This window comes from Tachypleus tridentatus, chromosome 11, assembly GCF_004210375.1.
Source record: "Tachypleus tridentatus isolate NWPU-2018 chromosome 11, ASM421037v1, whole genome shotgun sequence".
NCBI lineage: Eukaryota > Metazoa > Arthropoda > Merostomata > Xiphosura > Limulidae > Tachypleus > Tachypleus tridentatus.
Window position 1 is genome coordinate 63,982,939 of NC_134835.1, and position 24,413 is coordinate 64,007,351.

At 34.7% G+C, this 24,413-nt stretch overlaps 1 protein-coding gene across 6 annotated transcripts in view; it reads left to right on the forward strand.

The window, feature by feature from the left end:
* Mpi (mannose phosphate isomerase) overlaps positions 1-24,413 on the forward strand; it is a 41,167-nt gene that overhangs the window by 11,657 nt on the left and 5,097 nt on the right. For 5 of the 6 annotated variants that reach the window (XM_076467572.1, XM_076467571.1, XM_076467573.1 and 2 more), the window contains 5 exons: positions 8,064-8,267; positions 16,378-16,519; positions 16,913-17,071; positions 19,653-19,826; positions 20,399-20,607. In XM_076467572.1, coding sequence (XP_076323687.1) covers positions 8,064-8,267; positions 16,378-16,519; positions 16,913-17,071; positions 19,653-19,826; positions 20,399-20,607 — 888 coding nt within the window. The remainder of the gene's footprint in view (positions 1-8,063; positions 8,268-16,377; positions 16,520-16,912; positions 17,072-19,652; positions 19,827-20,398; positions 20,608-24,413) is intronic. The other variant, XM_076467574.1, reaches the window with a different exon arrangement.

Below are 24,413 nucleotides of genomic sequence, written 5' to 3' on the forward strand. Positions count from 1 at the left end.
CAGATAGCCCAATGTGGCTTTGCTATAAGAAAACACACACTCTAGTCCAAGTTTTACCAGTGAAACAGATACCATTTATCACCACTTTGTGTGTTTTCTACTCCCAGTTTAATCAGTTATCTATTCAATTCCCACCATTTTTCATATACAATAAAAATGTGTAAGTTTTGCTATGAACTTGTTAAAGTCAAGATACCCACTATCTGTCAGGGTACATTGATTTGGAAATAAAACCCAAGAAGACCAAAGACCTTATCAAAAAACTAATAAGTTAGTGTGGCAGGGAAATAAATCCCAGAAATTATTTGGATTTTGTTTATCATAAGACATTTTTTAAGACATTGTGCTAAATGTTATTGATAAATCAGAACTTCTACTGTAGTTAAGTCAGATGAAATTTTTAATTTTCCTGGATCTTGTCTCAGCTTTTCAAAAACAATCATCATATTAACTCTTTTACTACAAGTGCATGTCCAACATTTTAGATAATTACATTCAAAATTTAATTAAAATACTTTATTATCAATCTGTATGAACGTAGTTGGAATCAAACTGTAGTTAAAAGATCAAATCTTGATTGTAGATAAGTTTTAAATTTTTAGTTTTATAAGGAAATTTATAAAAGAAATCTAAATCTCACCTTCAATAAGAATCATACATTTTTCGTTAGTCTTACCAATTTACTAATTTACTTGCCATCTCTCTAAGAAGTATGGAATTTAACTTAAATTATTCAATATAATATAGTTTTATATTATCATTTTTATTGTGTAGTTAAATTTTTAAAAGCTCTTATTGCATAATTAGAAAGCCATATAAATTGTCATAGTAATAGAACGTTTCCTTTGTGCTTGTTATTTTTCTGCAACCTCAGATGCATTATTTAATTGAATAAAACTTATTTAATGTACTTGTGTCATTAGTATAAAAAAAGCAGGCTTAACTTTCATCAACAGTTGACATTAGAAAAAGAGAACACAGGTAGGTATCATATTTCTTTTTTATTCATATTTATTTTCTATTTATTATTATAAGAGTAACAAAGATGTAAAAATTAAGAAGTTATTAGGTTACATTAGGTAGCAATAAAAAATCTTCACAAAGTATACATGCAAGCAGCTCATGTAGTAATGTAAACTACAAATTTACTGGTTTATTTAATATTTATGTGATGGAATTATTAGTCAGACATAGTTCAAAGGGCAACAGAACAACAACATTAAGTAAAAACAGATGTAGCCTGCCTGTTACAAACTTTGAGCTATTTAGGATAAACAGCTGTAGTTTCTTTTTAAAATCTGCAGTCATCCTAGAAAGAAAAAAAGGATAATTTAGATTTATTTCATATTTTTTTGTTTCTTGTTACAAATTTATTGAAATTGACTGAGTACATATAGAACTAGGATAGAGAAAATAACAGATAACAGATAAAATATAAAGTTTTACTAAAAACAAAATTTGGTATTTATTTAGGAGGTATTCAGAGGTTACACAAATTAAATAAAAAATTTTCAGATGAAGTGTATTTCATAACTTAACGTGAAAATCACTTTGCACTGGAAGAAATTAATACTATGACTCCATATATTCATGGACAAATCTAATTAAAAAATATGATTTTTTTTTTTGTACAAATGACTTGTGATGTTTACTGAAAACTTGCTAAATATTGTGAAAATACACGACTTTCTCTATTTGATTATTCTACCTAATTGTCACTTCTTGTTAGTTAGATGTCTAGTGCAGATGGTTTGAAATTGTGCTGATTTCAAGTGATAGATTTTTCTTTTTTTGCAAAGCAGTGCTTTTCTATTTCTATTAGTTTTTCTTCCCTTTATGTCAGTTATGAATTCAGGATTTTATGCCACAACTTCAACTTCTATTTTTACTACTTTGAGTATTATTACACAAGTTTCAAATCAGGGGGTCTTGGCTTCAGCCATCATTTTTCAGGAAATTGATCTCTACATGAGTTGATCCTTTTCTTCCAAGAGTATTTGTGTTCTTTTTGTATTTGGCAAATCTATTCATAATGAGGAAGATTTTTATGGCCTTTTTCCACCTCTTACCTATGCCATTCACTCCTATGCCTCTTCTGAAAATCCAAAAGGCCTTCCTCAGCCTTTTTGAACATGATTTCTCAGGTTTGTTACATTCTATCTAATTCATCAGTTTCATATGATCCTGCTCTACCTTGTTAAATGATGACTCACTGTCTCATTACCTTGTCTTCACTCCTTCTCCCAGTATCAGGGTACCTGCTGAAAATTCCATTTCTCAACTAAGGGTTTTTGCTAACATGCTTAGTCCACTTTGAGCTTCTGATCATTAAACCTTGGCTTATTACTGGACTGATCCTCAACTCCCTACAACAGGAGCCACTTTTGTTTATGTAGGGGGTGAACCTTGATAACTCTATCCATTTATCCTATGCCCAGTTTTCACAACTTGTCTTACCCTTAAATATCTCGTATGGTACCTTTCTGAGGATCCCCACCAATTCCCTGAAAGTTTCTCAGAGGATAACCATTCCATTATTATCTTGACCTCAGTATGATAATTCTTTTATGCCCTATTGCTTCACACATTGTTTCTGTACTGTTGGGATCTACTTGATAGGAACATTGTCTTGTCTCAGGATTATCAACATTCCACATATTTTTGTGACTTAAAGATGGCTCCCTTTCTCAATAGTCTGTTTTGGGATATATTCCTGAATCTTTAAAGTCATGTGGAATCTGTGAGGCAACACCCAACCCTTTCTTTTTTGATTGCCTCTTTGTCTCATCCAAGTTCCTGTATCATCTTCTCTACCTGTTTCCTATCCTGCACCCTCCCATTCTTTACCTCTACCTTCCTCTAGAGGTACATCAGTTTGTCATTCAACACATTGCCACCAACAGTTCTGGTAACTGTGAGGTGGTTTCTGGTCCAGTATGAGTGCATTTTTCTGATTTTGATCACCTGTGGTGGGAGTTAACTCTCAATCCATGGGTGGTTAGGTTTTGTCAGAAGGACTTTTGCTTTGTTACTTCTCCCTACCTCCTTTTTCTTCTGTCCCAGTATCTTTTCCATTATTGTAGGATCTTGTTGCCAGTCAATGTCAGTCTTTCAGGTTTTTCAGCTTCTTCTCTCATAGTGCAATATTGAGCCTGTTAGCCAGCCTTTCCCAGGCTTTTTCTCATCCCCAAAAGGACCAGGGATTAGCATACTGTGACTGATTGATCGATCCTGTTTCAACCAATTTCTGTATCTTTCCCACTTTAACATGGAATCCTTTCTAACACTTTGGTAGGCTTTTTTTCCAAATATATTGATAACCATGGTGGATGTCTTGGACACTTTCATCCATATTCCAATTTCTCATCAGTACAGATGCTGTCTTTGGTTTACTCAGAGTGCGGATGTACTTCAGTTTCACATTTTATCTGTCAGGCTTGTAGCACCATATGTGTTCTGTTGAGTTGTCAGTGCCCTTTCCCCATTTATACACACTTGAGGGTCACTCTTCCACTGCTATATGTAGGACTGGCTTCTGTTAGCTCCTTTTGAACTGGTGTCTTCCCAAAATGCCCATCTATTGTTAAGATAAGCAGCTCATGTTAGTTGTATTCTTAAAATGGAGAAGTATTTCCTGATTCCTCCCCAGTATCTTGCCCACTTGGGTGTATTTTTCAACACTCACCTTAGTCAGACCCAACCTTCTCCACTTTGTATTTGATGGAACTTTAATCCTCCATGCTCTTTTGTCTCTTTGTCTTCCTGCACTTGAGCTTCCATGAAAGCCCTTGTCCCCTTGGGTCCTGCACACATGTTCTCTTCAGTAGATGTTATTTGTGTAACCAATAGAATCCCTTTGACTCCTCACTTACTTTTCCTCTTACCTTTCTTGAAAATATGTTTTGATATTTTAATAAGAACAGCAATACAGTTGTGATAATACATCTTTCTTTTGGTTCAGATTTGCATCTCTTTCCTGATGCTTCTTTTCAGGGTTAGGGGGCATATGTCAGTCTGCAGTGGCTTCTGGACCATGGTTTTGGAGAGAAATGTTATACTATATCAACGTCTTTCAGCTTCTGGTGGTACAACATGCTTTGGATGATTTTCTTCCTATTTTAAGGAACAGACTTGTCAAGATTCATCAAACACTTCCATCATTTTGTCTTTTAACAATCGCTAAGGTAGTACCCATTCTCATTCCTTTTGTGATCAAACACTGGAATTATTTTATTGGGCCAACAAGCTGTGGATACATTTTATAATGTGTCATGTTCCAAGTGCTTTCAACCTTGTGACAGATAATCTTTTTTCACCTATTCATATTTATCTCATAAAATAGTCCCACAGCCCTCATTATTTTCAGTGGCTTTTCAATCACTGGTGTACTCCTCATCTGGATGCTTTTGCCACTTCCATAAACAACACCAAGTTATCTCTTTTTTGGTCTCTAGTTCCTCATTCACAGGCCCTGGCAGTGGATGCTGTCAGTCAGGACTGGACCAACCAGTACTCTCGTGTGTACCCTCATATTTTCAGCTCTTCTAGGATGCTTTTGATCATCAATTCCACTCCGTACCAGATTCTTCTGATTTGGTATTTACTGACCATCACAAACTTGATTTCCTCTTCTCATTCAAATCCAAACTATCCCCACTACATCTTCTGCTCACTCTGTCCCTCCTCCATTATGAATGCCTTTTGCTGTTGATTTTTAAACTGTGGTGTTTCCCCTTTTTGGCTCACTATACCTCTCCTTACAGACTTTCTTACTTGGTTGTTTAACTATGGAGCTTCTGTCTCTTCCATTGCAGGCTATCAGTTAGCCTTGTTCAACACATTTCATTTATACAGGTACCTTGTTAAGTTTTCCTCTTCTACCATCTCTCTTTTGTTGTGTTCCTTCTGGATTCATTAACCTACTAATCAGATAGTTCTTCTGTATTGGAATGTCAGTATTGTTTTTTACTGTCTCATAGTCCCTTTATTTAAACCTTTGCCCTTCTGTTCCCTGTATTACCTATCTCTTAAAACTTATTTCTTTCTCCTTTTAGCCTGTGAGCACTGTTTGGTTGTTATCTTTGCTCTCAACATTTTACATACTCTGTTCCATTCTACATATTTCCTTCTTTACCTTGATCAGTCTTTCCTGCCCAAAAACTTGGCTGCTTATGAGGAACATTCCTTATTCTTGCCAATTTTTAACCTTTATTCTGGTCTTATCTGGATGGACTTTTATATCCTGTTTGAGTTCTTCATTGCTATGTTGTTTCCACAAAATCCTTCCTTGCTTTCTGATCCCACCTCTTCATTCCTAGAAACCTATCCTCCTTATGGGACCTTTCTCCTTCCACCCTGACATTTAAGTTTGTCAGTTTATTAGATTGCCATATTTTTCCTACTTTCTGCAATTTGTTCCTGGTGTTATTGCATTGGGTAGAGCAATTTACTTCTTCCCTAGTTTTGCACCTCTCTTGTCCATTGGAGAAAATTTGTCAGTCGTTTATGTGATTGACACCTAATAAATTTGTTTCCCACTACCTTCATCAAATGGCTGTTTATTCCTTGTTGGGATATCACCTTTGACCTGTCATCATCCTTTAAACTTTGGTTTGACTGAGACTTGGTAAGTTATCCTTTCTATATATTACTTTTACTTACAGTGGCATGTCTTTGTTAGATCTACAATCCCACTCAGTGAGAAATGTTGCCTGTCCAGCATGCAATTTCTCTGTTTATTCCAAACTTCTGCACTCTACAGCTAACCATAAGTCATCTTGGGTATATTAGCTGCTGACTAATATCTCAGCTATTCCATATCCATGTAGTAAGTCTTGGAGGTTGATGTTTTGCAGTCCTGACCCTGATTGTTCTGTGGACTGTGGTTACTCTGGACATCCTACTGATGATATATGCACTCCAGCCTCTCTGCAGTCCTACCTGGAGAATAATACTCAACAGGTTACTCCTGGCTATTCTGGCTGCTCCACCTCATTGTGGTTGGGTCCTAGAGAATGATTTGAACAGGGTAGCTTGGAAAGGATTGTATTGAACATTCCACTGAACTTGTTTTCTTTGGGTGGAGACATCTCACCAATCTTGATATATACCCATGGCCAATAATGCACACTGTAGAGATGGGGTGTTCTACAAGATTGCTGGTTAGGGTTTTCATCTCACCCATTGCACTGTCTCTCATATAAGCATTCCAGTGGACACTCCACTGCATTTCTTTCTCCAGTTTCTTCTAGTAAAGTATGATATGCCTTGACAACTTCCAGTTCACTTCCATATAGCAGAGAGTAAGATGATGGTTTTCTGCTGGTGGAGATGGCATAGAACCTCCACTTGTTCACTCAACCTCTGTACTGTGGGATCTGGAGGTTGCTGTGCATGTCTGCACTTCAACTTCTTTGTTGTCCTATCCAGGGAATGTAGATGTGCATATATCATTATAGTATATTCCATAAAGTTCAGTTGATCTGCCATTTCACTCCTTCAATTGGAATTTATTTTCATCCCATTAGCTGGATGTCAATACCAATAAGTGGTTTTTGATTAAATCTGGACTAATCAACATAAATTTTGAGACGTGTTGGTTGTGATTCCTTATCCTACTTTGGTCACAGATTTTTCTCTCATGTCCTTAACCACTGTGCTGTGTGTTCTGGAAGCTGATATTGTGCAGGTCTGGTTTGATTTGCCTCAGCTTTGTGGTTGCTTGAGGTGTTGCTCAGTTTTCTAAATGCTCCAGCTCTTGTGCAGTCCTATCTAGAGTATGATGTTATGTAGGGCAAATGTCATCCTTCTGGTGCTCCATCTCAGAGAGGTGGATGTTACACAGAGTGGAAATGATACATTTGATTTCTGATTTGATGTGAACCATCACATTGGCACATCCCTTCCAACTGATGTTCAGATGTTGGGTTCCCTGATGAATTGTATTGGTTGTGGATTTGTGCAAATACTCTGTTTAGTAGTCAGGTATGGAAATTTCTCCTTCCATTCTATTCAATTTGAGGTGAAGATGGTGTGGATCTTTCTCCTATCTGATACTGTCTAGTTTTGAATTAAAGTTGATCTGCTGAGTGCTGACTGTCATTCTTTAGTCCCTCTACCCAAATGGACGATTTCATTTTAGTTTTCTCACCATCTGATGTCTTGGCTGTGGCCTCTACACCCATTCTTATCCTGGACTACAGTATCAATGTGGAGTTAGAGTCACTCAATTTTTCTTCCTCTCAGTCATTGGATGTTCTCCTCCCAATTTTTGTCAGTTAATGTGGCACATTCTACCATACCAGGTGAAGAACATACCTGTTACAGGAGTCTTAAAGTCTCCCATGTGTGTTTCTCTCCCAGTGGGGTTTACTCTCTTTGGGTATTCTTTAAATTTCATTGTACTAGTCTCTACATCTGTACAGTGTGGGATACTAGCTTATGTTAGAAGCTGTAAGGCACCATATTGGAAATCATTTTCATACACTGAAAATGTATTTCTAATAGCTATTTACCTCTTTTCACACTTCTCAACCTTCCTACCCACTAAAAATCAATGCTTAATTTTTGCCTAATCTTGAAATGATGGTTAGGTAGTATCAAGTAGAGAGAGTCATGTGTAACAGAAGGGAGTATTCCGCTCCTGTTAGTGGAGGGTTGTGACATGATAATGATGATTTACATGCAAAGACATATTGAATCAAGTTAAATTTGGAGAAAATGAAAGTTTCAAGGCTTGAGGAATGTAAAACAAAGAGGGCAAACTAAATGAGAATAGCTATATACAGAAACCATTGTGTAGAAATGTGTTGGTTGAATAATTCTCTGAGTATCTCTAATTTACTGCAACAGACAGTTGCCTACTTTGCTAGTCTGATAATACCAATTATAATGGGACAAATTCTTTTTTTTTTGTAGTAAAGTTAAACACTAGAATCTTTTAAAATTGTTTATATTATCACATTTTTTTCAGTTCACTTAAGCCTTACAGCCAAGTCAATTTATATATAATAAGGTACTATTATTAGTCATGGGGAATTGAAGTTTATTATGCATGCCTACAGCTATGGATGGGGACTCATCCATCAGGACCAGCAACAATCATCAACAATCCAACTCTAGAAGGCACTCTACTGAAAGACTGGATCATAAAACACCCAGAAAGCATTGGCCAAAAAGTTGAAGACAAGTTTGGGCCAGATCTTCCTTTTCTTTTCAAAGTTCTTTCAGTCAACAAGGCACTTTCAATACAGGCTCATCCAACTAAAGTAAGTAGACACTTTTCTTTGCTTACATATCTAAGACAAAAATCACTTAACCAAAGAAAGCACAGCTCTAAATAGATAACTTGTGTATAAACTCACTCAGGAAATAACACCCACTGTATAGGCTTACATAAGAAAATTTAATAAACACCTGCTTTTCAATACAATATCTTAACTTCTAATTAAGTATTACAATTTATCTTGCATGTGTCTCCAATTTATGATCTTATGTATGTTATGTATTAAGGTTTCCAACTAACTGGAAAGTTTAATTTTAATTTAGAAGTTAATTAAATATCAATACATATCAAATTTATGAAATCTACCAACAAGATTGATACACACAATTTTTTCTCTTAACACAACTATATTTCAATATAAAAAAAACACCGTACAGTTTATAATAATGATCACTACAAATAGTTAATGCAAGTCATTATTTATGTACAAACATTTTACAAACTCACAAATAATATTCAGTCATTAGTCTTCTATCTGCTCTGGAACTTAATATTTTATCAGTGGTCCAGGTCTGTGCAGTGTGAATAACTTTTATGTTAAGACACAGATATACTTCACTTGATAGAAATGCTTGTTCTATTCTTGTTTGGCCTAATGAGATTTACAAGCTTACTTTTCAATAAGGAAGATAAATATCTTATACGCTCATAGAAATACTAATGTCCGAAGTTAATTCCCTGAAGTTGAACAGTTTGTAATGTTTGAAATCTATAAACATTCCTGGTCCAATTTTGTAGTTTATTAATTAATAAGCATTAATCACAATTATAGCTTCCAATTTTAGCTTCAACTTTTTTAGAGAACAGATGGGACTTGCACAATACACATTCAACAGTATACTTGCATGTATCAAACTGAAACAAACATAGATATTAAAATAAATGCATAACTGCAAATTTATAGATGTTCCTGGTCCAATTCTGTAGTTTCCTGATTAATGTGTTAATCACAATTATAGCTTCCAAGGCTTTAGTATACTGACTGTAGCTGACAAAACAACATATTACCCTTTGTCTCTTGGCCCATTGGTTTTATATACTGTAAGGCAAGATTTTTAAATACTCAACAATGTTCAAAGACATGCTAGTGTTTTCATAAACCATATATTGCTGATTCTTGCTCTGGAGAATCTTCTACAACTTTAGAGAAAAGGTGGGATCTGCACAATATACATCCAACAATATGTTACATGCATCAAATTGAAATGAACATAGATATTAAAATAAATGCATATCGGTAAATCCATTAAGCTCTTCTCACAAAAAAATTGACATATACTGCCTTCTATTGGTACAGATTTTTACTCCTCTTTAGCTGTGATACTCCCACTTTCTACATACTACCATGCAAATTATCATGCAGCAACCCTCCATCAAGAGGAGTGTGATACTATTCCATCACTTCTTGGTTGGCAGTCTTATCGAATAGACATATTTTCTCTCTTATCCACTTTCTTAATTTTTCTACTTCAGTTTCATTGTTATTTCATGATTGTCAATTTTTTTTTCATTAGAATTTATCTTCAAAACTCTTTTGCTTTCAAGAGTTCTGCATTCACAATTTCTGTTGTTAATGACTACAGTTGGTTTCCTGCTACAGCAGAATTATCAACCCCATTCAACATGTCAGAACTATGATTCTTAGCCCATGAAGGGATGGCTCTGATCCATTGGTATTTATTCATTTTCATGCTATAATCTGACCTAACAGATGATTGTCCTATCATACCTGCTCCATGGTTGGGAAGAAGAGAATTCTGCAGTTTTTATTTCCTCTTCTGAGTATGCCTTTCAGTCACGTGTTATATTGGAACCTTGCCCAGACCTCCTTCCCCTTTTGTGGAATTGATTTTTTAGGAATGTTATTTTCTATCCTTATTTTTTTTTCTTATTCCCAGTGTACTGGAGTTCATGTATGTCATTTTGGAAGAGCATATGCATTCAGTGGTCAGTATGCTTCAACCTCAACAAACTTATCATCATTCCAACTTCCTTTATTTGGATCCACAATATTTGTTGTTGCTTCTCCCTTTGTACAAATCATATCCCAGTACTTCCATTATCTTTTTCTGTGTTCATCTGCCTGTTTTTGGATGCAAAATACAATTTCATGACACATATCCAGGTTATATTATGACACTGAAATAAGGTGTTCTGCTGGGGCAGTAATAGGTGTATCTCATAGTTGTTTGTTTCATAAGTATGTTCATCCTGGAATATACATTCATGGACTAACATCAGTAAAGCATACATGGACCATTGCCCATTTCTGATCCATGGCATTTAACATTCATCCTACTGAGGATTTAATGTACAATTCCAGATGCTGTCAGGTGTTGGATGATTTACTCTATCAGTATGATTGCTCTGCTTTTCAGTGTAGGGTATTGTGATCACCCAATGCACTGTTTCTGGTACTGAATTTCTATGTACTTTCCAGTGCATTATTTCCCTCCTCCTTCTTGGAGTACAGGAGTCTTTTCCACTTACCAGTTCCTAGCCATTGAGGTGGTAGACTATGGAGGCCTGTCATTTTGAGTGTGCACAATTACACTCAATTAAGAGTAGGGTGATGGTATTCTGCCAACAGAGATGGTGTGATGCCTTTTGTAAGTAATCCTGATGTATATTTCCAGATTATGCCACATCTTGGTTAAGGTCAAACTCCTATATATTGTCTGTTGCAACTTAACTCCTCCACACTAAAGGATCTCATTATTTCTTTAAATTTTTGGGGGTCCATGTTTATTTCCACTCTTTTTTTTTTTTTTTTTTGGTGACACGTACTAAAGGGTGAAGAGTGTGCCTGGCTCAGAAGTAGTGCAGTTTTCCCATGGGTGTAGTACTATAATTCCTTCACACACACACACACACACACACACACACACACACACACCACGTGGTTTTCCTTTGGATGCTTTCTAAAGGGGGATCATCTTCTCACTGGTTCTTTGCCAGTTCTGTGTGAGATTCTAGCTTTTTTGTGAGAGGAGATAAAATATTGTATTGGGAGTTAAAATGTTTCTAAACTGAAAATGTACTTCCAGAAGAAACTTACTGTCTTTCACATTTCCCACTCATCCTCCCCACTTCCAGTGTAATTTGGTGTGAACCAGTCAATCTCAAAGTGGTTAACGGCTACAAGATTAGAGGGCACTAGTAATGATATTGTGATATCACAGTCTTGTTGGTAGACAGTTGTTGCATAATCATTTGCATGTTATTATGTAGAAATAAGTGAAGTATCAAGGCCAGTGGTGAGCAAAATGTTGTGCCAATAGGGGATAATATAAATTGAGAAAGCTTTTTTTTGTGAGGAAGGTATCTATTGGGAATATATTTTCAGTTTAGGAAAATGTTAACTTTGCTGAATCTTTACAAAAAATGTGTATTTACTTTTATAAAAGTTCATTACCAGAAGAAAAGAAAAAAATAAATACAAATATGATATATAGCTCCTACCAGAGATTATAATAAAGATGTATGCATCTCCAGATACGTCTAAAAAATGAGTGGAGCAATTTTTATATATTCATCCAACAGATGCATACAGAATCACTCAATAATAGTGAATCAACATGTTTTATCCATAAATAAATAAGTCAAACATGTTAAGTAATACATTTTCTGAGAAAAGTAAAAATATATCTTTCATATAGTTTCACTCAAGTAAAATAGATAGATATATTTTGTATAGGTTCATTCAAGTAAGTTGCATTTACACTAGCTTATTGAAGGAAACTGAAAGGTTTTCATAATGAACCAAACAATGAAAATACACACACACAATTTGTACAGGCTTACATACTTTTCTTTTTTACTAGCTTACCCAAGGAAAGTAAGTAGGTATTATCTCTGCATAATCACTTAAATAAATAGAGAACGTTTTTTGTCCATGTCCTTTGATAAAAATCTGTTGACAGGTTCTTACAAACTCATCACTTATTATTACTTTACCATGAGAGTTTTTACACAAATGTTGGTAAACACCTGAAGGGTGAAATTTGTGATGCATTTCTGGTTTGAAAAACATTGCAGGAGATGAAGAACCTTATAAATGAGAAAAATAGATAGATATTTTTAGTGTTGCAGTTCTAGATTTTGTTTTAGTTTAAAACTCTATTCCAGTATGATACTCTCCTTCCACTCACAAGATTAGCTTTTGAGTTTTGTGCTGCCCTCTATTTGTGAACGTTTTTGAACGCATACCTTAATTGAGCTTCATTTAATTTAATTTTACTTCTCTTTGAGAACATTTGATTTACTCATGTTTGCCATGTGTTTTAACTGGTTTAGTATCTAATCTGAATTTCGAAGTCACTGTGACCGTAATTGCAGTAACAGACTAATGTTGTGCACCCAAAGTGGTAACAGTGACTTCGAAATTCAGATTAGATACTAAACCAGTTAAAACACATGGCAAACATGAGTAAATCAAATGTTCTCAAAGAGAAGTTAAATTAAATTAAATGAAGCTCAATTAAGGTATGCATTCAAAAATGTTGCCTCCTTTTTATGCCCTTTTACTTTCTGTACTTTTCAAGTCTTTTACAGGTGCAGGCTGATGAAATTTTGATTTTTCTCAAGTTCGCTATTCCTTACTACACCTTCGTAAGGATTCTGTTTGCCTTTTTGAAAGATTATAATAATCTCAGATATGTGATATTTTATCTCTTATAATAGTATTTTTGATCCTCTTAATGTTTTTACCTATCTCCCTTGTTTTTTCCCTTTGACCCTGTCTCCTTATGTTTGGAATTTTACTGTGCTTTTGTTGCCCTGTTGAGTGATGGTAGTAGTCCAGTCCCCCACAGGCTTCAGATTAGTCCATCCTTGTGATGTTTAGGGCAAGCTCTAAAATTCTTGACTAGCAATTGTGGTTTCAGTTTTACCTGTTGGAGAGATGAGTCCAACTTTTCCTGTTTGTCCAATGTATGCCCCATTTTCCTGTCTGAGGCTCTTTATAGGACCCCTATGGGATGTTTTGAAGACATCCTCTTCCATTTCAATGTAGACCACATGTTGTCTTTGGTTTTGGCCCTACACATGTGATTTGCTTCTCTCTAGGACTTTTGGTTGTGAAATTATTCTTACAGAATCATAACCAGGTTCAATGTATACGAAACTTTCTTATGGTCCCATTTGTGTATTTTGAGTGTTGCACTGTTATGGTATCCTTGGAGTTGTGAATGGCTTTTGTCTAACAGTAATCCATCTTTATTACTGAGTACCCCTTGGGTCCTGGGCATAGCGCAAATGCCCCATCTCTTACCTGTACACTTCACAGCTTTGCCTGTCCCAGCTTATCAATAGACAATAGTTTGCTGATTTTCTTAGAAATACACAGTATGAAGGCAATGGTTCTAGTAATTGCCTGGTGAGTTTGGAACTGGTGAATTTAGTTCATCAGAGTAGCTCTTTCCTCTCTGGTATTTGGGCTCATGGTGTTGTATTAAAGGGTTTCATCTCACATTTTTCACCTCTTTCCCATTTCCTTCCTCCTCCTCCTTGAAATACTTGGTCATGCCAGTGTCTATCTGAGCCAATAGTTGACCTCCTCACTCAACAAGTTGTCATACCTGCTCCATGAAGGTTGAATGGGTGTTAATCCTTCTATTTTGCCCATTGTGGGGTGGTGTACCCTTTTAGCACCTTGCTGTTTGGGTCTTTATCTGAGGAAGTGGAATATTTTTAAATTTTGGGCTTTGTCTCGGGCTTTTCAAGCTTTTCACCCTACAGCTGCATATATCCAAGTTTCTTACATAGCTTTTTGGTCTCCTCACTACTTCATGGTTTTGAGCAGGATTCTCACACACCTCCATTTTTCCTATTTTTGCAGGGTTTTTGCTTCTCCTGTTATTTCCATATTGATTCATTCCTTCTGACTTTGTTCACTCCTAGACTAGGACATTAATATGGTCCCTCATGCCCTCACTTTACTTCTGTTTGAACCTCTTCTTATTAGTTCCCTGTTTAACTTCTCTTTGAAGGTGTGTATTTCCTCCTCTTCCTGGCCTGCAGACATTGTAGGTTAGATATTTTAACCCCTGAAGCTACCATGACCTTGTTCCACTCCTCCTACATTATCATTTATCTGTATTGTGATTTCCTTTCTCAGACCCCTACAGCTTGAGAAGGTCAGTCCTTATTTCCCTCTATCTGCCTCTAATCTTATTTCTCATCTTTACCCTTATCCTGTCCATGCCCTTATTGTTATATCGGTTTTAACACTTCTTTCCAGGGTCATTATTCCTGTCTTTTTATCTCTTGGCAATCTTCCTCTTTCTTTAGTTTTCCCTGTTCACTCTGACGAGTGGGTTCAACATTTGATCCAGTTGGCTTCTTCCTCCTTGTCTCCTTCCCAACATGATTTCATCCACATTTTCTTACATCAAATTTATTACCTTACCTTCTCTCTTGTGTTCCATGTCTTTATCAGTTACTAGTGTGTAAATGTTTCATGATAGTTGCGTATCAGTATGCTCATTCCAAACCACACCACCAATGAACAGCATTTTTAAAGCAGAAAAGGATTGCTGCCCATCACTGCCATGCCTCAATTGAATAAATTGATGTGTTCTTCTTTTAAAACTGGGGTTTTGTGATTGCTCATTGCACTGTCTCAGGTATTACTGTTTCTCCAGACTTGCCAATGTGCATTTTTCTCTCTTTCATGCAGTGGAGTAAGGGTTTCCTTACCATTTACAAAATGCTGGGGTGCTTGATCTTGGAGGCTACCTACTGAATAGGTTCCATAGGATGGCTTTAACCATTCAGTTCAGATTAGGGTAATGGTATTCTGCTAATGTAAAGGGAGTTATGAGATAGGTGATTTGCCCAGATTGAGTCACCCAAATGCAGTTTACCTCTTTGATTGAGTGCCTTCTTCCTACCCTTTCATTGATGTCAGTACCCAGCTGATGAAGGTTTTAAAGATTGAATAAACCAATCATGTAAGTTCTCACACTGGTTTCTGATTGTCCACCTCACCATCTCAATGTGTATTCTGTGTTGTGGGTTGCAGAAGGTTGTCATGGGATGTTTCTGCTTCTGTCCTAAGTCTTTCCTCATTGTTACAGGGCTTTCAATGACCGGGGTCATTTCATTCTTATTTCATGATCTAGAAGTTGTATTCTTGATGACACATTCCCACAAACCAGGCATTAGGCTACCCTGTGCTTTCCTGGAGTCTCCTGATAGGTCTCTTCTAGACTCTGGGATTCAAGGTGAAGATGGTATGATCATCATTCTACCCTTGCAAGAATGTCTGTATCCAGTGAGTAAAGTTTTAGATGTAGTTGACTTACCAAGTGTGGTCTGTTGTGCCCTAGCCACTCTACACCATGGGACACATTATCTATTATCACTTTTCATTGTGGGATTGAATAATTCTGTATTTTTCTGTCTGTTTCTTACATCATCCTCTCCCATGTAGATATGTTCTCTACATGTTTAACCATGTCTGGTCCTCCTGACCATTTCTCTTTTTTCGTAGCAAAGAGATACCTGGCTCAGATGTAGTTTGGCAACACTCCTCAGATCATTTGATCTGTTCCTCTCTTTAAGGGGTGTCCTTTTGATGGATAATCCTGTGTTTCCTGCATACCAGTCCCTCCTCCATTTCAGTGTGTGATTCTCACTAATCTTGTGAGTTGAAAGGAGAGTACCATATCAGATATTATTTCTTCCCACACATTTCCAGTCATTCGTCTTCTGCCAAACTTCAAAGTGATAGATTGGTAGTGGAGCATAGAGAGAATCATGTACATCACATAATATTATTCTCTTATTGATGGAGAAGTGGTGTATAAGGATTTGCATGAGAGACGTTTTGGACCTTTATATTCCAACAAAGGGATGATGAAGGCTTTTGGCATGCATTCAGAAAAAACTTCATAGATAAAGGGCAGCACAAAAAAAATGTTAATCTCATGAGTGGAGAGAAGTATCTTTCAGAAATACATTTTCATTTAGGAAAATTATATCTTTTGTTGAAGGCATATTGCAGTAAGCAAATGAGAAATGAAAAGCTAACCATTTTGCTATTTGCCTGTTAAAATTTTGAAATAAATTACTTTATGTATTTTCACCAGGAACATGCTGAACGGCTTCATCAGTTAATGCCAGACAAATATCCTGACCCTAATCATAAGCCAGAGATGACAATTGCATTAACTCCATTTGAGGCTCTTTGTGGATTTCGGCCTTTAAGTGAAATTAAAATGTTCTTTGAAGGTAAGTACATCCAGTGTTTAGTGAAATATTTGTTTTAAATAAGAAATCTATATTTTTTGTTTGTCACAGATGAGAATTGTTTGTAATTTGTGCTTTTCTGCCATTTGCCAGTTACTGTTGGCTAGCTATCAAATTTGTTAAAATGCAAATGATTTTATGGGCAAGAGATAAAATTGCAGAAATTGCCTTGTTTCTTTTTATACTCATAATAAACTGAAATCTTTGTTTCCTAAACCCAACCCAAGATAAAAATAGTAGGAACATAGTGGATATTGCATTGTTAGAATTCTGATTTGAAACATCTAAACTTAATTATATATGTAATTTTTCTACACACATAAATTTGTGTGAATATATGGACCTTCTTTGTTTTTTTTTACTTTCTGTTTTTAGTTGTTCCAGAGCTGAAGGCTGTTGTGGGAGAAGTAGCAGCAGAGTTAATATCAGCAGAAAGTCGACAAACTTTGAAAAATTGTTTTACATCTTTGATGACATGTCCTGAAGAATCATTTAAGAAACATCTGCATTCACTTATTAAGCGACTTCAAGATAGTTAGTACAAGTGTTTGTTGTTTTTTTTATAATTTCCTGCCTTCAAGGTTTAGTGTAAGTTTATATAGCATACTTATTTGATTTTACATTAATAATAATAAGAAAATGAGAAGTATTTTTCATACTTATAAATATTTTAAAATATTGGTTGTTGGCATTTTTAAATTTTTGTTTTGGAGAACTAACATAACATGAACTCTTATTTTTGCATTTGCCATTTCTTCCACAATCTTTTTAACCCTTTTGTGACAGGTATCTTAACATTTTTTTTGCACAAGTCACTGTATTACATTAAATATTTAACGATACACATTTAATAATGTATGTGAATGAAACTAACATTCAAATGTATGTTATGATTCAAAGTTTTATGTTATCTAAGATTTAATTCCTTTGTTTCAAGAAACCTTAAGAAAAAATACTCAAACTTCAGTTTTGTATCACCTCATGATTCATATTCTATAAAAAAATCTCAACTTTTACACTACTTTGGCTCGTATAATACCAATACTGTAAATGTGTGTCTAGACAATTAACTATGGTTACTTTCCCTAGTCACATACAAGTTTCAAAATTCTGTTGCTAAATGCAGTAGAAATAGGTAATATGTTTTGTCAACTCTTAATGCATGCCATGCCCACCTTGTATACTTTTGCTTGAGCTTGATAACTCCAAATATAGTTGCTACATATACATATATATTGTCATTAGTAAGAGCTCATTTTATGCTGTAATTCACCAACAGTTATTTTGAAATTGTTGCATGGTTTTCATCATCTGGTGGTTGTATCTGCTTGTAGTATTATTGACTGCTTGATCCCTGGTAGCACTTAGTTTTTCTTAGTTAAATATGCTATAGTTAGAAAGACAGTTAAATTGTATTTTCTTTTAAATTCAGCATTGGCTGTAAAATGCTTTTCCATGGGTAAAAAACATAATAAAAATAAAAAAATAGAATAAAATAGCGTCTGAACAAACAGGAAAGCCAGACAAAGAATAAGAACAGTGATATTCAACTACACTGCTAGAAGTGCTGAAATTGGCAAATTTGATGTTTTTTGTTTTTTTTAGTCTTTCTAAGTTAAGTTCTTTTTGAAATATAGTACAGTCTGTTTGTTAATGTTGGATGTTTTTGGAAATATTTGTTGTTTAAGGTAAATGATGTTTTCAAGACTTTCAAATAGGGAAAAATAAAACCTCGAATTTAAGAAGCACCTTAATTTTCAGTTTATAAAAATGTGAAAAAAGGTGTGTTTTAAATTTGAAGTAATACAGTAATTTATGAACAGAACTTAAAACATGGGTCGGTATTCAAACATTATATATCCTTATTCATGTGTTTTTTGTTACAAAATCTCATGGCAAAAAAATAGAAGCAGTTGAAGCAAAGACTATGGTCTCTAATTGACTGATTAGAATTTCATTTTAAATAATTTTGTGAGATTGTCATAAATGTGTAAATAAGGTATTAGTCTTTCTTTTAAACAGATAGCTGATCTAAAATTAATAAAATGTGGAAAATAAACATAAACACTAAATCACCAACAAACTTTAAAAGTTTGAGGACAGGCAAAAAGTAAAGTCCTCACAACATGATGGTATACTAATCAGTTATGTCCTGTTTGTGCAAGTTCCTTATAATACTGCTGTTAGTTTAATAAGTACAAAGTTTTAAGATAAAAGTATGGTTGGATTACAAGGAATATTGTAGTTTTTGTATTCAAAATAAGTGTTTTTCAAAATATAAATTTATCTTTTTTTAACACCAAAACAAAAAAATAACATTCTATAAAAATAATACTTTTGAAGCATAGTTGAAAAACCAAAATGCTCGTAGTAAGGAACATGATTTTAACTAAGCACAATATAATGCAGAAAAGACCAGCCTAAATATCTAGTTACCTAAAGAAATGTTTGTTTCATATTAATAATGCTTTTTTAATACCAAATTTTAATTTTCATAGATTTTTCCACTAATTCATACAAGTGTAATGTGTGGAATTCCATCCGGTGCAGCATTTGTACAGCTCAACATTGCTATGCATTAATGAAAATTCTGAGAACATTGTACATTTTCATATATATATATATCATAATGTTGTTCAGAAACTAGTTCATTGTTTTTGGTTTCAGATACTTTTTTACTTTTTAATATATTTATTTGTTGTTTCTTTTATTTAATTTTGTGTGATAAGTTTGCCTAGTCTTTGATGTTGAAGTATTTTTAATATCCTTAATGCTAAGGGGAGATCACTGGCAAAATCATAAAAAAGAACTTTAGATTGTTTTTATTTGTGTTTATATATAATAGAATCTTAATAAATCGGTAAACATTTAATTAATTAGAATTCAAAGTAAGAAATTATAGCTAATGAACTTTACTATGAGTTTTATCATTAATTGTATTTCATATTGTTTTATGGAATAAACCTAAGGTATCTGTAAGTCTTAAGAAATTCCTGTTCAAAATGTGGTACTCATTATGTGTCAGTTAATAATGCAGTTATGTATTATTCCCAAGAAGATTAAATAATTTTAAAATTGTTATAGGTTTAAAAGTTTAGTTTTTCTCTTTCTTTAGCCAAACAGGAAGACAAACTTGACCAAAAGTTGAGATCATTGCTTCTTCGTGTCCATTCCCAGTTTCCTGGAGACATTGGCTGTTTTGGAGTTTTCTTTTTTAATTATATTGTGCTTGAACCTGGAGAAGCAATGTTTTTGGCAGCTAATGAACCTCATGCCTATTTAGCTGGTGGTAAGATTTGGACTGTACATGTTCCGTTTTCTCAGTTTCTCGTTATTTTTGCTTAATCCTCCAGTGAGTCAGTGGTAAGTTTATAGGTTTACAGTCCCAAACTGGAGGTTCAGATCCCTTTGGTGGATAGAGCACAGATAATCAATTGTGTAAATTTGTGCTAAACTAAACAGCTTTTGCTTATTCATCAAATATTATTTGAAAACTTTATTAGATTTGTTTGTTTTTGCTCTTGAGCTACTTTTTATTGAAAATTTTAGGTTGATATTTATGTTAATTAACATTCACAATATAAATCGTTTATATTGTTCAGTTGTATAGGTTTGTTTTTTTTTCAGAAACACTTATGTATTTTTTACCTTGATTATTAAAATTTTATGTTAATATGTTAACTTTTTGCCGAGGTACTAAATTACAAAGTTTTACATTATTTTCTTTACCTGAAGAAGTAAAGGGATATTGTGTGGGTTTACAATTTCTTGATAGTTTCTTGTTTAACTACAATATGTAAGAAGGATACTTGATTTTAAAGTTTTTGCAAGATGTTAGATGCTACTGATAAATTTTTACAGATTGTGTGGAATGTATGGCATGCTCAGACAATGTTGTGAGGGCTGGCTTAACACCGAAGTTTAAGGATGTGAAAACATTATGTGAAATGTTGACCTACCAGAGTCGGTCAGTCAAGGACACTTTGTTCCCTTCAGTTAATGATCCATGTGACAAATTTGTTGTAACTTATAATCCTCCTGTTCCTGAGTTTGCTGTTAGTAAAATACAGGTAATACTGTGTTACTACTAACATGTTGTACTTCTGTTATGAAAAAGATCTTGTATAAGTTTATTCTTTTTGTTGATTTGCTTAATTTCTATGGAATATTATTATCCCAATATTTTAAAAAATTATTACCATATGAGCCCAAAGTAGAAGGACATTATTTGAGTAATTTTTCTTCATATTAAATATGGACTGTATGCCTTATATTAAATGTACATTTGTTAAGTAATTAAATACATATATCAATAGGGTTTTCAGTCTGTTTTATATCATCATTTTACTTGGGTACAGCTAATCAAAGAAGGCATTGGGCCTGTATATCACAGATTTTCTTTTCAGTTTCATCTCTGGTGAAAAAGAATTCTTTAGCTTATATAAACACATATTAGTTCTGGCACATGTTGTTTGGCTTCTGTTGTCCTTTATTTTTTTTGCTCTTTGATGTAGTAAATAAAGAATGAAGTATGCAAAGACCTCAATACTTTTATTCTCTTGTTGGTTATTAATACTTTAAACACAATGTTTGCAATGATCTGTTCATAACTGCTGGAATCAATGGATTACATTATTTGATGGTTAGTGTACTTGGATTGAATATCCAAGAGTTTATGGTTTGTGTCCTATTCCCATGGAAATGAGCTCAGAATTTTAGAGCTGTGGTTGAATTATAAGAGTGACAATCAATTTCTACCATTTGATGAAAAGAGAGTAGCTCCAGAGATGGTGGTGGACACTGCTGACAAGCTGCATTTCCTGTGGAGAATTAGGAATGACTATTTGCAGATGTCCATTTCATAGTTTTGCATGAAAAGTTAAAAAAAACTAACTGTGTGTAACATAATTTTAATCAACCACCTATTTTACTAACTTCTTAAAGAGGTGACTATTGTATGTCCAGCTTAAAATTCTTATAACCTGATAGATATGTGGGTTGAAAACATCTTCAAAAAGTTGTCGACTATCATACAATCATTGAGAAATATACGATAATGCATATTTCTGATATGATATTACACTTCCTCATACAAAAAGCTGTCTCATCTTATACAAATTTTCACTTGACACTAGCTTTGATAATCGCTCTCAATTCTGCATATTAACCTGCAACTAACTTGCTGTTCATTGGAATTTCCTTCACTTCCTTGCAGGCTTGTTGGGGCTGCTTGGTGATGATTCACTCTGATGTTCCTATGATTGTCTTGTATATTACTGAACAAGGGGCACTTGGTGGGCAGACTTTTGTTTGCAGACACTGGATTTTATATGTTGGGCCCACAGTTATCACATCACTTCATTTACATGTCATAATCTGGGTGCCCTATATCTGGTTCAGGATTGGTTATCCCATCTTGACAAACACTTCTTTATAGAGTTTCTTCAAATCTATCTCTTTTTGTGTGCTCTGTGGGGCATCTCGGAGTTGAATATTTTTATAACTTTTCTAAGTATGCCACTTTAAAGATTTTGGTCTCCAGTTCCTCATCCACTGGTGAGAGAGTTGTACTGTAAGTCAGGATTGGTTGGGTTGATACCTATATGCATATCCTCCTATTTGTCTACTCCCACATGCCTCGCTACTTTTGACCATTCCATGTAGTGTTCTGCTGGCGGCTCCATATTGGCTGGCTCACACGATTTTCACTGCTGTGCTAATTTTTTGTGTCATTTCCCTTTCTCTTCAATGTTCTTCTGTCAGTCACACTCTGGAGTGTGTCATCTGTCCATACCGGTACTCTCTTTGCATGTGTAGCTTTGTTTGGTTCCTTGCCTGAGGGGTCAACCTTTTGTGAGTAACTTCTTTCATTTTCCCTCTTCATTTTTCTTTTGTGGTAGCTTATCTAGGTACAAGGTACTTTTACTGTGTTTAATGTGTCCTACAGTTCATCAGTATTGTCCTTTTTACCTTGTTTTTTTTTTTTAACAAGGCCTTTTGAATTCCTCTGTTATTGGCTAGAGGGTGTTGCCTTTCACCACTTTTTGGTTTAACAACTTTGCTTGTGTTTTCCAGTTGTCAGTCTTATATATGTTTTTGATTCCTTCCATTCATCCAATAATTCCTGTCGTGTGCTTCTCTTTGCTCTTTCTCATCCTTCAGTGAACCTTTTATCTTTGTATTTTTAATTCACCTTTTCTCGAATTCCCTGTTCCTGCTCTTAATAGCATGTGGTTGTTGTTGTTGGAAGTGTTTGTGATTGATATTCATTAATTTTTTCTTAATTTCTAAGCTCTCCTTTTTCATAATCATTCCTCTATTCCCACAACTTTGGCTGTTCAAAAGGGTATTTTTCCCTTACATTTTTTTCCTACATTTATGACTGTTCCAATCCTACATACCTCCTTTGCCTGTTCATGATTCTCTGACTTTTTTATGACACATTTTCCTTCCTTCATCAGTTCTTGAATCCTTTCGTTTTCTTCCATGAAATCTTCAACTCTCCCATGAAATATTTGCCCAATATTCTTCTAGGTTGAAGTTACCAGTGAATTTACCTCATTGCTTTTTTCCCATGTTTTCTCCCTATCAGATACTTCACATTAACGCGTCCCTAGCTGCATGGTCCCATCTTCACTTGGGGTACATTATCATTGCTGTAACTGTTTATTTGTAACTGATGTTGATGCCTTTTCTACTGCAAACCTGATATATAATTTTAGGTGCTGGAAAGTATTGGTTGATTGACTCCATCAATGTTTCCTCTATATATTGACATACACTATCCTAACATGTCACAAAATGAGATTCCATACCCCATTTCAATGGGGTGTTCCACAGGACCACTTGTAGGTATCAATCACAGCACATTTTTATGAAACAAATATGTTTGCCCCAGACTACATGCTCATGCACTAACTTGGATAAAGGAGATGGGAATTACTGTTAATCTTTGGTGATTTGAGGCATTAAGGCTCTTCCTGCTGAGAACCTGATGTGTACAGTTTTAGATACCACCTGTTGTTGGTTGAACAGCTCCACTGACATGATCATTCTGTTTTTCAAAATAGGGTATTATTATCACCCATTGCACGGTATCCTCTTAATCCTGTCACCTATGCATGAATTATGAAGTCTAAAGTTGAAATCATATACAACATTTTTCCATGTTTTTTTCTTATGTCTTTGTAGTTCTGAAGACATTTGGAGATTTGAAACCTAGCTCAAATAATCTTTTCTTGAAGATATTTTAAATTGAAAACGTAAGGTTCTGTGTAAGGTTCCTTGGTCATAGATTCTGGATGGCCACATGTGGATAAGCAGGATTCTTTTCTTTATATCTCTGATTACTAGTTATCATCATCTTTTGCCTTCATGTGTAATTGTTCAGGTCACCTTCCTTTGTCTCCATTCTTTTTTCTATCAAGTTGTTTATTTTTTTCTGGTCTTCTCCATTCACTTGGGCACAGATAGCCTAGTTGTCTCGCACCAATAAACAAGCAACCATTTACTTGACATCAACATTTACTTTTATCTGGTTTCATTTAGTTTCATACACATGCACGCACATACATTTGATTTTTCAGTGACTATATATATTTGGGTGAATCATGCAGAACTCCAATTCCCCTTAAGTTTTTGGTACATCTGGAATTATGGAACAACACAGTTTAATTAAATAATTCAGCATTTCCTATGGCACAGCAAGGCAATCATTGGAGTTTCATGCAACAGACCTCTTTTCTAACCATGAGTGTATCCAGTCTATTTTGTTTGTTTCAATTCACCATAGCATTCAAGAGTGACTTTGCTAAAGAAAGTGGCTAGTAGCCAGTCTTGAAAATATATGTAGATATGTTTGTATGTTTTATTCTAT